At 43.4% G+C, this 13,451-nt stretch overlaps 1 protein-coding gene across 1 annotated transcript; it reads left to right on the top strand.

The window, feature by feature from the left end:
- Positions 1 to 6,951: 6,951 nt before the first annotated feature.
- LOC133754744 (tripartite motif-containing protein 64-like) lies at positions 6,952 to 12,449 on the top strand. Its single transcript, XM_062185178.1, has 5 exons — positions 6,952 to 7,077; positions 8,039 to 8,269; positions 9,214 to 9,236; positions 10,144 to 10,241; positions 11,956 to 12,449. Exons 1-5 carry the CDS (start codon positions 6,952 to 6,954, stop codon positions 12,447 to 12,449), a joined length of 972 nt encoding a protein of 323 aa, XP_062041162.1.
- The last annotated feature ends 1,002 nt before the right edge of the window (positions 12,450 to 13,451 follow it).

Genomic DNA, 13,451 nt, shown 5'->3' on the forward strand with positions numbered 1-13,451 from the left:
ATCACTCACGAGACAAATGGGCCACCTTCATTCTCATAATCCCTTCATCCACAGGTTCATGAAACTGAAATTACCAAATGAGTGGCATTTTGTAGTTTTCTTTGTTTTAAGATCTGTTTATTTATTTGCAAGTCAGAGTTAGAGAGAGGAGAGGCAGAGAGGCAGAGAGAGAGAGAGGGAGAGAAACTGAGACAGGGAGAGAGGTCTTCCATCAAAGTTCACTCCCCGATTGGCTGCAATGGTCAGAGATGCACCGATCCTCAGCCAGGAGCCAGGAGTTTCCTCCAGGTCTCCCACAAGGCTGCAGAGGACCAAGGACTTGGGCCATCTTCTACTGCTTTCCCAGGCCATAGCAGAGAGATGGGCTGGAAGTGGAGTAGCTGGGTCTTGAAATGGAACCCATATGGGATGCCAGTGCCTCAGGCTAGGGTGGTAACTCACTGCACCACAGCACCAGCCCCATATGCATTTCTTTCACATAACAATGAAATCCTTTCATTTAAACTACATAACTACTAGCAATTTTTGGGAATTCTAAGAAAAAATGTATGTCTTATTAAAATGCTTTTACATGAGCAGTTAATTATCATTTCTAATTTATTATATATAAATAGCCTTTGCTGATGAATGAGGGGGAGAGACAGTGAGAAAGAGATCTGCCATCAGCTATTTCACTCTACAAACTGCTGGACAGTTTGGGCTGTTCAGGCTGACCCAGTAGCTTCTTCAGTGTTATATCTCCAGATGTTCTTTCCTTGATATTTATTGATATGTCCAACTCTATTCATAACTTCCTTGTATTGATTTGTGAGTGTCAAAATAGAATTCACCTTTCTATTAATATAGGCTTTTGGACATAATAACCTCTTGGTGGGTATAAGAAGAAGATATCTGGATTTCAAATATTTACAAATATCAACTCTCAAATAATTAAGCATTTCAATCAAGAGCACTTTTGCAGTTTGAGATTGATCCAATTGCTGTTAACCAAATACCCTGGAAAGGAGTTCACCCAAAGGATGATGGGACACAGTGCCCCTCCCCCCAGGCCTCAGTGCCTCAATAACCACATCAGGGTGAGGCTTGCTCCTCTTCATATAAAGACCTCACCCAGTCAAGGTTTCTTCAGCTCTGAGACTTGGTGTTGACTGGGCTGTGGAAACCTCCTGATCCTTCAGAGCCCTGGGAACTCAGAACACCTACTATACCCAGCATCCATCCCTGGAAGTTGCAGAGGACCAATTCCAATCATCAGGTGAGGACTGGGTCCAAAGAAATGGATTCAAATTTTTTACCTTAAGTCATGAAAATAGAGGAATTTTTATTTTATAATTCAGCGATAAGCAGTCCTATATTGCTCTCAGGTCAGGTCCATGTGTCTAAGAAATAATTATAGGGGCCAGGGCCATGGCTCACTTGGTTAATCCTCTGCCTACAGTGCCAGCATCCCCTGTGGGTAATGGGTTCTAGACCCGGTTGCTCCTCTTCCAGTCCAGCTCTCTGCTTTGGCCTGGAAAGGCAGTGGAAGATGGCCCAAGTGCTTGGGCCCCAGCACCCGTGTGGGAGACCAGGAGGAAGCACCTGAGTCCTGGCTCTGGCCATGGCGGCCATTTGGGGGGTGAAAAACAATGGAAGGAAGACCTTTCTCTCCGTCTCTCTCTCACTAACTCTATATGTCAAAAAAATAAAAGGAAAGAAAAAACTAAAATTAATTATAAAATTTTTGCCTATTGTAATTGTGTGTCTTATAAATTAATAATTCTCTGTTATTTTTCTGATGCCATATGCATTAAATGCTGAAGTTCTGGCAAGGAAGCCTTTGGAAAATCCTGTTGTGGAATGTGTAAAATGATTTTCTACAGAAATATCATGGTGTATCCTGGGTGATTAATAATAGTTTAGTCTGAGCAGGGAAGGAGCCAGAGCTTATACTAGGTCTCCCAGTGGGAGACAGAAGGCCACACTTTTGGACCATTTGCCACTGCTTCCTCAGGAATGAAAATAGGGAGCTGGATTGGTAGTGGAGCTGCTGGGACTAACCAGAGCTCCCACATGGAAGGCCAGCCTTGTGAGCAGTACTGACCTAACACACTATGCAGAAGGCCATCCCCTAAGTTAACCATTTAAGGAAACATCTGAGACCATGGAGCAGAGATCTGGGGGCACTTTGGGAAAAAAAACAATGGCAGACATTCACAGAATTGGAACAATCTAGGGAGCAGCATCTGAAAGAGCCTAACTATAGGTGCAGGAGGTTTGTGATGTAAACTACAACAGGATCAAAGTCTTGCAAGGGGAGTGGCAGCATGGAAGAGGTGGTTCCTCTGAGGCAGAGGAGAGCCACAGAGACTTCTGCCATTCTCCCGCCGCCCTCTCACGTTCTGCCAGTGTCAGCTTGTTCCAAAACGTGGCACTCTCAGCCCTCAGTGAAAATTTCTTGAGAAACTATTTGCATCCGGTCAACTTCCCCACATCTCCCAAACCCAGTAGACATTTTGCTTGTCTCTTAGCCCTTGGGTACTGTTTTCTGTACTGTGCTAATCCAATGAATCACTTTTCCACCTTCTCTGTAACCTCATTATGCAAATCCAATCAGTTCTAAAGACAGAGGTGCTCTCAGTGAGTGGGTTTGGTGGGTGGGTCAGGTGAAATCCTATAAAAGGGGACACACCCAGAGGAGTTTAGACCAGAAGAGAAGGTCTTGAACTGGAAGCAGCTGTGCATTGGAGAGCTGAAGACCAACCACATCTGCACTTCCAGAGGTGAGACCTCTCGAAGCACACACTGTATCAAATTTAGAGGATAGGTTTTCATGTTCAATTTCTTTTACAAAAATACTTTAAGCTTAACGATCAGGTTACAGATGTTTTCTCAAAGCTATCCTGTGGCTTTCCTACTTATCTGAAATTATATCGGTAAGGAAAGTATCCATGATTAGAACATTCGTATATATTGATTTGTGTGATAAATTATTTGACTTTGTATTCCATGTCTTTATGCGTTACTAGATTGTAAGTTGTTAAAGATTTCTGTTTTTAATTTTTACACAAGTCACAAGTCAGAGAGAGAGAGAGAGATTTCTTCCATCTGTTAGTTAACTCCCTAGTGGCCACAATGGCCGGAGCTGGGCCAATCTGAATCCAGGAGCCAGGAGCCTCCTGCAGGCCTCCTATCAGGGCCTAAGGACTTGGGCTGCCTTCTACAACATGCACAGGCCATAGCAGGGAGCTGTATCAGAAATGGAGTAGCTGGGACTCAAACGACACCTATATGTGCTTGCCAGTACTGTGGGTGGCAGCTTTACCTGCTAAGCCACAGCAAATTCCACACCGTACCATTTATATAAGGGATTGAGCATCTGTGAATTTTGCTGTCTGCCCAGGTCTGGTGGAACCAATTTCCTGTGGTCACTGAGAAATGAATAGGAGCCTTTATAAAAATCAAAATGTTCCTAAATGTGTTGAAATAATTTGAAAACCATTATTTAAGAGTGTGCTACCTTGCTTTGTAGACTAATTGTGGAAAATATTCAAAATAGAGCCAACCAACAGAAAAGTGCTCCCAAGATACGACATCTGTCTCTTTGGGAAAATAAGGATGAATCATTCATGCCTCATTATCTGCATCTATGGATATTCTAGAATTGGAAGGAAATCCAGTGTTCATTATCATTTTGGGGGCTTGATTTAAAGGACAATTGGGCAGAGGCCAGCAGTGTGGCATAGCAGGTAAAGCCGCCGCCTGCAGTGCCGACATCCTATAATGGTGCTAGATATAGTCCTGGCTGCTCCACTTTTGATCCAGCTCTCTACTGTGGCCTGGGAAAGCAGTAGATGATTGTCCAAGTCCTTGGTTCCTTGTACCCACATGGGAGACCAGAAGAAACTCCTGGCTCCTGGCTTCGATTGACACAGCTCCAGCCATTGTAACCAATTGGGGAGTGAAACAGAGGATGGAAAACCACTCTCTCTCCCCTCTCTCTCTCTCCCTCTCTCTCTCTGCCTTTGTTTCTCTCTCTGTGTGACTCTAACCATCAAACAAGTAAATAAATATTGAAAACACAATAGGGCAATTGCTGCCCATTGCTGTAGTTGACTGTTCACATTTCCGGAATGTGACAATCTCTCTGATGACATGAACTGACTCTGTGACAATCATATTTTCTCAAAGTGAATACGATTTTTGTATTTTATTACTTGAAGAAAAGGCCTTGGGTTAAAGTTGAAAAAGAAACCCATCTGCTTAATGTTTTAGAAGTCGAACATTCAGCTTAACACTGGTTAATCCAATAATCTTAGATTAAGACTAATCTCTTAATTGATTTCTTCAGATAAGTCCCTCTGTGAGCTGGAAGACAGCAGATATAGACTTTTAGTATGGAGCCCCATGGTTTTGTGACCATTAAAGCCAATGACTAGCAGAGAAGAAGGGGAGAGAGAGAGAGAGAGAGAGAGAGAGAGAGAGAGAGAGAGAGAAGAAGAAGAAGAAGAAGAAGAAGAAGAAGGAGGAGGAGGAGGAGGAGGAGGAGGAGGAGGAGGAGGAGGAGGAGGAGGAGGAGGAGGAGGAAGAGGTAGAGAGATTCAGAAAGAAATACTGATCTTGTGTTGTTTCTAAGCCAATGAGCTAATGAAAATAAACCTTGGAATCATCTCGTTTTTTAGCATAATCTTAAATTTCTCCAAAGAAATTTGTTACATACTTTTTCATTATTTAGTTGAAGGGTTTCTTTTTTTAATTATTTGAAAGAAATAGTTTTATAAAGAGGTAGAGACAGGGAGAGAATGAGTGGTCTTTGATTCTCTGGTTCACTCTCCTAAAGTTCCCAATGGCCAGAGCTTACCCAATCAGAAGCCAGGAGCCAGGATCTTTTTCTGGGACTTCTCTTGGGGGGGGAGGGGCAATGGCCCAAGGACACGGGTCATCCTCTGCTCCCTTTACAGATAAATCAGCAGGGAGCTGGTTCTGAAGTAGAGCAGTCAGGATGCAAACTGCCAGGCATCTGCAGACCTTGCAGGCCAGGGTTTTAACCTGTTGTGCCAAGTACCAACCCAGGTTCTTACTTTAAACAACCATAATACATGTATTACTTTCTTAGTTCTGTCAGATTGTAGACCCAAGATGTCTCCATTCATGGTGTCTATTTTTCTATGGGGGCAAGTAGGGGGAGAAACTGTATGCAGATCTTTGCTTTCTCTCATCAGGGTAGAACAACTTTATTGGTTTCTGTTTCTTAAAGGATCTTACTAGAGTCATGGATCCAGCCACATTGCAAGCCTTCCAGCGGGAACTCACATGCCCAATTTGCATGAACTTCTTCCTAGATCCAGTCACCATAGACTGTGGACACAACTTCTGTAGATCTTGTCTTTGTCTGAGCTGGGAGGAAGCTGAGACTCCCATGTGCTGCCCCATGTGTAAGGAGATGTCAGAGAAGACCAACTTCAAAACCAATGATGTGCTCAAGAAGCTGGCTGCTGCTTCCAGACAGTACCGATTGAACCAGGTCACCAGGTTGCAGGAGCAGGTCCCTGTGGCACAGATGGAAGCAGAAGGGATCCTCAATGATGCTGACAAGAGTCTAGACTGTGAGCCTCTCTCTGAATGCCCACAGCCCGAGACACATGGCCACACCATGGTGGAATGTGCTGCTGAGGAGTCCCGGGTGAGTAATGCCTCCAGAGCCATGTGGATTCTCTGGGATTCTAAACTAGACAGAAAGATGGGGACTTATGGAAATGGACTGGAAATGTATGAGAATGGAGACTGTGAGGGTGGTGATTTTTCCCCGTGAATCCCAAGATGTAAATGTGTCCTTCCATGTTGGTGCTCAATGTGCCAACATAGGCACAATTAGGTTGGGCTGTCCTGAAGGGGAGTCTCTTTGAAGCACTGTCCACACATGTGCAGTTGGTGCAGGTGCAGTGCAAGTGGTCAGCAGCAGAAACTTGGGCTTGGGCTGCAACTGTGACTGCTTCACAGCCAAGTGGCATAAACTCTGTTTCTAAGGAAGTAGATTTTATTGACTTTATTCAAAATTTCTGTCGGAATTTCTTCTTTTATTTTCAAAATTTATTTACTTATTTCAAGGGCCAATGTACACACACACACACAGAGAGAGAGAGAGAGAGAGAGAGAGAGAGAGAATTAGCATCCATTTTGAGGTTTTTAACCCAAATATCCTCATGACCAGGGTGGGCCAGGCTGAAGCTGGGACTCAGGATCCTCTTTTGGGTCTTTCATGTGGGTGTCAGATATCCAAGCATTTGGGTCACCTTCCATTGCTTTTACAGGCCATCAGAAGGGAGATTGGCCGGCGCTGTGGCTTAACAGGCTAATCCTCCACCTTGTGGCGCCGGCACACCAGGTTCTAGTCCCGGTCAGGGCACTGGATTCTATCCCGGTTGCCCCTCTTCCAGGCCAGCTCTCTGCTATGGCCGGGGAAAGCAGTGGAGGATGGCCCAAGTCCTTGGGCCCTGCACCCGCATGGGAGACCAGGAGAAGTACCTGGCTCCTGGCTTCGGATCGGCAAGATGCGCCGGCCACAGCGGCCATTGGAGGGTGAACTAACGGCAAAAAGGAAGACCTTCCTCTCTGTCTCTCTCTCTCACTATCCACTCTGCCTGTCAAAAAAAAAAAAAAAAAGAAGGGAGATGAGACAGAAGTGGAGGAGCCAGGACACGACCTGGTGCCCACATGGAATATTGTCTAGCAGGTGGCCAATGAGCTCGCTACACTAGGACAGCCTTGTTGCAATTTTCTACCACCTTTAATATCCAAAATCTAAGACTCAAATTAGGTCAACTTGGGAAAATATGACCACTCTACTTTATTCAAATTTACTATTATCAGAAAAAGAGAACAGAAGAAAAAACATTAGTAGTCTCAATACTATTCTCACAACCACTGACATTTCCAATAAGTAAGGGAGGGAAATATGTAAGAATATAGTCCATGTGGCTAAATCTCATAATTATTCTGCAGGAAAAACTTTTAAAGGAAATGAATACTTTATGGGAACGTTTCCAGGAATTGAAAAACAATGTGACACAGGAAATTAAAAAGGCGCATTCATTCACGGTAAGAATGAAAAAGATGTTTTTCAATTACTGTAATGCTTTACAATCACCATACTGCTTTAGCAAATTCTGGTTACCATGAAGAGTTCGTGATTTCCTCCCAGAAGAAGTGGTGGTTTCAAATGGTAACTCAGTAATCACAAATCCTGTGCCAGCTAAGACACGTAGTGAGAAGTATACCAGGGCATAGTGGAGACAGGTCATCACAGATACTCCAAGTCCAACCCTGAAGGTTTACATCAACCTTCTCCAGCACTAAAGACAGCACTAAGTATGGCTATGAAGAAGCAGTGAAAAGTAGAATCATATCTATGAAGGAAATGAAGTCTTTCTACACTACTCTGTGTGATGGGGAATGTACCTAAGTATGTTTAATTATTTAGAAGAATCAGGCAAAGGAACAGAACAAAATTAAGAAGGTTACTACTACAGTCAAAATAGTTGATGGGGTCAAAATCCTGAAGAAGCTTCGGAAAAGGAGGGAGAAAGAGAAGGGTGGGGGGACACCTGAGATCCTTTGGTGAGTCTTGATTTAAACAGAGAATAAGGCTAAGAACCTACAGGAGGCACACACAGAAAAGACTTGCATGTACTCAAGAGGTTTTGTATGGGTGAGGCAGAAAGTCTGGAGAAGAGACGTACATTTTGAAAATTTTATTTAGTTGAAAGATAGGGTGAGGGGAACATCCATGCACTAGTTCATTCCCTAAATTATAGTGGCTGGCACAGGATGACAGGAGGCTGAAACTTCATCAGGGTCTCCCATATGGATGGTAAAGGCCCAAGCACTTGGGCCCTCCAATGCTTCCATCCCAGGCACGTTAGCAAGTAGATGCATGGGAACTGGGACAGCAGGAACTTGATGAGGCAATCCTAGAGGTGTCAGTATCTCAGGCAAATGGAGAAATAATATTGCCAGTTCAGCATGAGGATATGTATTCTTTAACCCAATATCTCCACAGGAATATGTGTCCATAAGGGAGTTGATGATAAAAGCTCAGTACCAGAAGTTGCATATACTTCTCTATGAGGAGGAGCAACTGCAGCTGCAGGCCCTGCACAGAGAAGCACAGGAGATTTCCCAGCAGCTCAAGGACAGTGAGATGAGAATGACGCAACAGAAACACCAGGTGAAAGAAACATACAGAGAGCTGGCTGAGGCATGCCGGAAGCCTGACCTGGAGTTACTGCAGGTGAGCCGGGAGAGCCCTTGTTCGGGGAAAGAAGTGCTTTCCTGCGCAAGGTCATAAGAACCTGAAAATATTACCTGCACATATCATGACTTATTCCACGGCAGGATTCGGGTCTGTTGCCCTGCATCTTTATTTTTGCCCAATCACTTGGTTCTGTATAATCTGATAATCGTTTGCGTGCTTTCTTCTGTCATAATTCACATTGGATAAAATTCTCTGCAGTGCAAGCAAGAAAAGTACTGTAGAAAAAATTATCCAGGAGCTCAGTGAGCACAAAATGGTTGCATTTTTAAATTGATTTTCAATCTATATTGCCCTTCAGGGGTGCTGAATGTCCAATCAGAGTGTTATAGAAGGTCTGGGAAACCAATTGGTTTGGCCTTGCCGAGGCAACTCCAGAAAATTTAAAAAATCTGCAGAATATTTATTTCTCAGCTGTTAATTTGGAATGTCTATGTATGATGGCATCACTATCCAATTGCCCTTGACCAAAAAAATAAAATAAAATTCCCTACTCCTGCCTCCATAAACACTGTGGTGCCCAAACTAAAAAGTATTTTCTGAAGAAATTGAGGCCTTGACCTTTGCCTAAGCAAGTTTTGGTAATCAATGCCACTGCACTCTGATTTTCAGAGGTTTCCCCACTTTGCAATAAATGTCAGTAGAGGTCAGACCTCTCTCCGGAATATGAGTGGGGGCGAGTGACCCTGCAACCTAGAACTTTTTACATTGCTGCACAGCTTCGCCCTGAATGCCATCTTCTGAATTCACACAGAGGAAGTCCTTCTTGGACCAGCTCTTAGTCTGTTATTAACAGACTCTGATACCTCTTCGCAGAGAACCAGAAGAAAATACATGATTGAAAAATACTAAAGCAAGAATTTTATAGAGCACAGAGGAGAGAGTTCTCATGACTAAATATTTTTTAATTTTTTTTCTTGCAGGATATGGGGAGTGTATTAGAAAGGTAAGTTTACAGTGAGAATCTCCAATGTGTAAGAAACTTGTGCTCTTGTTGATGTAGCAGATGCTTCTGTTTTGAGTGATTAACTTGGATCTCCCTGACTATTTACCATTTTGTTTGATAAGGGATCCTGAGGTTTTCTACTCTTTGGTGCCAGATGAGATGTGGCTGAATTCACATATGCAAAAACAATGATTTGACTTTCTGGGCTTTGTTTCACCTTCTCTCCTCCCCTTCCTCTGGAACTGCCCCAACCAACCTTTATGGACAGATTATTCTGAGAAATCCCAGAGGAGGCCCCACCCTTGAGAGAGGGAAAGGGAAAAAAGACACAGGAAAGAGGAATTCCCACAGCAGGGGAGGAGGAAGGAGGATTCACTCCTGGGAGCAGCAGTGAGCAGGTCCTGCCCTCTCAGCCTGTCCCAGTGGCAGGCTGGATGGGGGCATCAGCCACCTCAGCTCCCTCAGGACCATGGCTGCCAGTCTGGAATTCCATTCCCTTGCTTGGTAGAAAACTCACAGCCTCCTGGCTCAGTGCAGATCCTATTGACTGTACTGTTGGGGTTGTCTGTCGACTGAATTCCCATAGATTCTGCCTAAAAGCCCTGCTCTCTGTAAGCTACCCAGGATCTCTGCTTTCCCTGAAGTCAAGTGAGGGGTACAGGGGGGAATGGGATGACTCATTCCACGGGTTGGATAATGTCTGAGAAGAAAGAGGCAAATGGCTTTGATGTGAAATTTAGATAAAAGTACTAATTTTATTTCTCCAAAGGAAGTGAATAAAATTTATTCTTATTAGCCAATAATGGGAAAATCCCTGATGAAATACTTTGGATTTGCATCTGGTAATGTTGTCTTGACCCTGTGATTGCCCTTTGACCTGGAGTGTCCCTGGTGTGATTATTTACAGAGCAGAACTGGTACAGACACTCAATCCCCAGCGGGTTAACCCAGAGCTGACGTTATGGCACATCACTGGACTCACAGAGATGCTATACAACTTCAAAGGTGAGCCTCAGCCTCCATCCTTCCAGCCCTAATTTCCTTCTTCTTCACTGCTTTTGTGCCTGAGCCATTTCCCATTTTATCTCGTTCTCCTTCCCTGAAAATCCTACAGGTTTTTTTGAAACTGTGTCTTCTCACTTTGCTTAATCACATTACAGTGATCAAAGCTGAACTTTGTAAATAAGCATGCTGACATAAGCAGAGTATGGGAAGATATTCAGATGATTTGATTAAGGGATACAATGCTCAATTCTTAGTGCGGCAGTCAAGACTGTATGTTGGCCGTGTTCACTGCAATTTTTGTAGGGAGAGACAGTAAGGGAGCTCTTTCATCTGTTGTTTCACTCCCAAGATGGTCACAATGACCATGGCTAGCACAGCCAAATCCAGGAACCAGGAGCCAGGAGCATCTTCTGCATCTCCACAAAGGTAGCAGACGCTCAAACTTTTGGGTCATCTTCTGCTGCTTCCCCAGGCCATTATCAGGGACCTGGATCAGATGTGGAACAGCTGGGACATGAACTAACTGGCACTCCTATGGGATGCCAGTGTCATAGGCAGCAGCCTGAACCACTATGCTACAACACTGGCCCCATCTCACTGCATTTCTTAAAGTTTGAATATGGCACTTGATTTTTTAATTTGTCCTATATGCCTAGTATATTTATCATGCACTGCTAAAGTAGCTATTATCATTCATAAACTCAGAAAGATTTGACCAACCCCAAAAATGAGAAATTGTCAAAAGCAGACCCATTCCAATGCTATCTCCTGATTCTGAAAACAATTAAATGACGAGAGATCTGTGAATGCAGTGCAATGATGTTAGGCCTGCACTAGATAATAGTTCAGAGAGCAGAGGTTTGAAACCCAGATTGGGCAAAATCCACGTTCTGAACAGATAAGCTGAAGTCAGGACATTCTTTAGAGATATTACTTATTGGGACATGTGTTTTATGTTGAAATATTCAGATGTATAGCTTATTTCTCAATTCATAAGTATCATATTTCAAACAGGGTTATTTACTAATGGAATTAAACACAAAACTCAAAAAACAGCTTTCTAGCCAAGAAAGTACAAGTTGTAGGTTGCTCTCAATACATGCTATCCAGTGGTAGGCATTTGGCACAGCAGTAAGTATCTTGGGCACCTGTATTCTGTAGCAAAGTGCCTGGGATTCATTCCCATTCCTGCTTCCATCCAGCTTTCTGCTAATGCACACCTTGGGAGGCAGCAGATGTTTTCCCTAATACATGGATCCCTGATACCCATGTGGCAGACCAGGATTGGATCCTGGCTCCTGGCTCCTGGCTCCTGGCTCAGGCCTGGCCAAGCCCTGGTTGTGGGTATTTGGAGAGTGAACGAGCAGATGGAACATTTCTCTGTCTCTGTGTCTCTCTTTTCAAAGAAATATAAACATGTATATTCAAAACTATTGAAACCATTAACACTCCACACCAACCAAAACCCTACTTCACACAGTGTGTGATATGTCCAAGTTGGTTTTCTTATTTTTCTCTGTTATTTGATTTTTTTTTCTGTAAAGCCACTTGAACCCTCCAGTTTCTCAGTTGAGCAAATCTCAATTCATTGTGCTTCCTCTCTTCCGTTAGTTTTCCTTGCAAAGTCAAGGGAAGTGATTCCATGGGCACAAAACATTTGTATTCAGGACATAGAAACAACATTCATTGATCAGTTTTTTTCCTCTTTCTGCAGTGGATCATGGTCTGAAGAAGGAAGTGGCCCGCAACTACTTAAGGCTCTCTGAGGACCTCAGAAGTGCAATAGTTGGAGAAGAACATCGCGGTGTCCCCAGCCATTCCCAGAGAGCAGAGAGCTTTGCTGTATGGGGTGCTCAGACCTTCACCTCTGGCAAGCATTACTGGGAGGTGGATGTGTCATCCTCTTCCAATTGGATTTTGGGAGTCTGCTATGATTCCAGCACAAGTGATACCAGTGACATTCTTAATCTCGAAGAAGCATTTCTCCTGGCCTCCCTGAAGAGTAACAATCATTACGTCCTTTCCACCAGTGTTCCACCCTTAACTCACTATGTGAAAATGCCCCTGAGTAGTGTTGGGGTGTTTCTGGATTGTGACCATGGAACAGTGAGTTTCTATGACGCTGACATAGGTTCCCTCATACATTGTAATGATCCAACCCACTTTACTTCTCCTCTGAACCCCTTTTTGTGCCTTTGCCCCCCATGAAATGTCTTTGTGAACCCCCATACAGAGGAAACTACTGTCCTGGGATGTTTTTATGTGAGACATCAGGATTGTTTTTGAGCACACTGTAACTTAATGAGCACAGTGTAATCATAATTAGAGCATGGTTATAAAACATGCATCATACAACTGCAATGCATATATGAACTTTTTCTCTTAAAATTTATTTTAATAAAGAGCTTTACAACTTTCATCGTTATCTGATCCCAATACTTTTTCACCACCCTGCAAAGAAACTCAATATAGTCCCCCTGGGCATACTTCCTACTCCATCACCTGACAATTCCTTTTCTGCTTTTTCTTTTGTGATTTGTATATTCTAAACAGTTTATGCTAGTAAAATGCTGAAATATGTGGCTTCTGGGGTCTTGTTTTTCCATTTAGTTGAATGCTACCCAGGCACATCTGCATGCAGAAAGCCTTTTATTCTCATATTTGATTATGTCTTGGGTAGAAGAGTGAAGTGTCATCTCTCTCAGCTTACTAAATAAAACAAATTTGCAAAAGTTTCTCTTCAAATCTAGCCTTTTGGGGTAGATGCAAGTGCCTGACAGGCAAGCACTTCAACCTGTCCTGATCACACATCACGTCTCTGCTCAAAGATTTTTCAGGAAGCCCTTCGTGACCGTAGAGACCACAGTGATTTCTCTTACTACACACTCTACGCATAACATCCAACATCACCAATAACCTCCAACATGAATTCAACAAACCGATAGTTAGTGATGTCTGCTTGAGTGCAAATCTGAAAATTTACAAATGGAAGATCTTACCTGGTGCTGTATTGCTATTACCGGAGTACTGCTTAGGACATATTACACAAAAGAAATGTAGTGAATAAGTGGACTAAAGAACAAATAAAAGATTAGTATTAACAAAGCTACTCTAACATCAGGAATGTTTGGCTTATTGGTTTCAGAGCCACTTGCCATGGCCACATCTCATATTGGAGCACCTGGGGACATGTCCTTCTCCTCTCCAGAT

This window comes from Lepus europaeus, unplaced genomic scaffold (assembly GCF_033115175.1).
Source record: "Lepus europaeus isolate LE1 unplaced genomic scaffold, mLepTim1.pri SCAFFOLD_29, whole genome shotgun sequence".
NCBI lineage: Eukaryota > Metazoa > Chordata > Mammalia > Lagomorpha > Leporidae > Lepus > Lepus europaeus.

Bases quoted from the DNA above. Each gene is read 5' to 3' on its own strand.
- LOC133754744 (XM_062185178.1), top strand. From the start codon at position 6,952: ATGTGGCTAAATCTCATAATTATTCTGCAGGAAAAACTTTTAAAGGAA. The intron at 9,237-10,143 runs GTAAGTTTACAG...GATTATTTACAG, and splicing joins ATGGGGAGTGTATTAGAAAG to AGCAGAACTGGTACAGACAC. The intron at 10,242-11,955 runs GTGAGCCTCAGC...CTCTTTCTGCAG, and splicing joins GATGCTATACAACTTCAAAG to TGGATCATGGTCTGAAGAAG.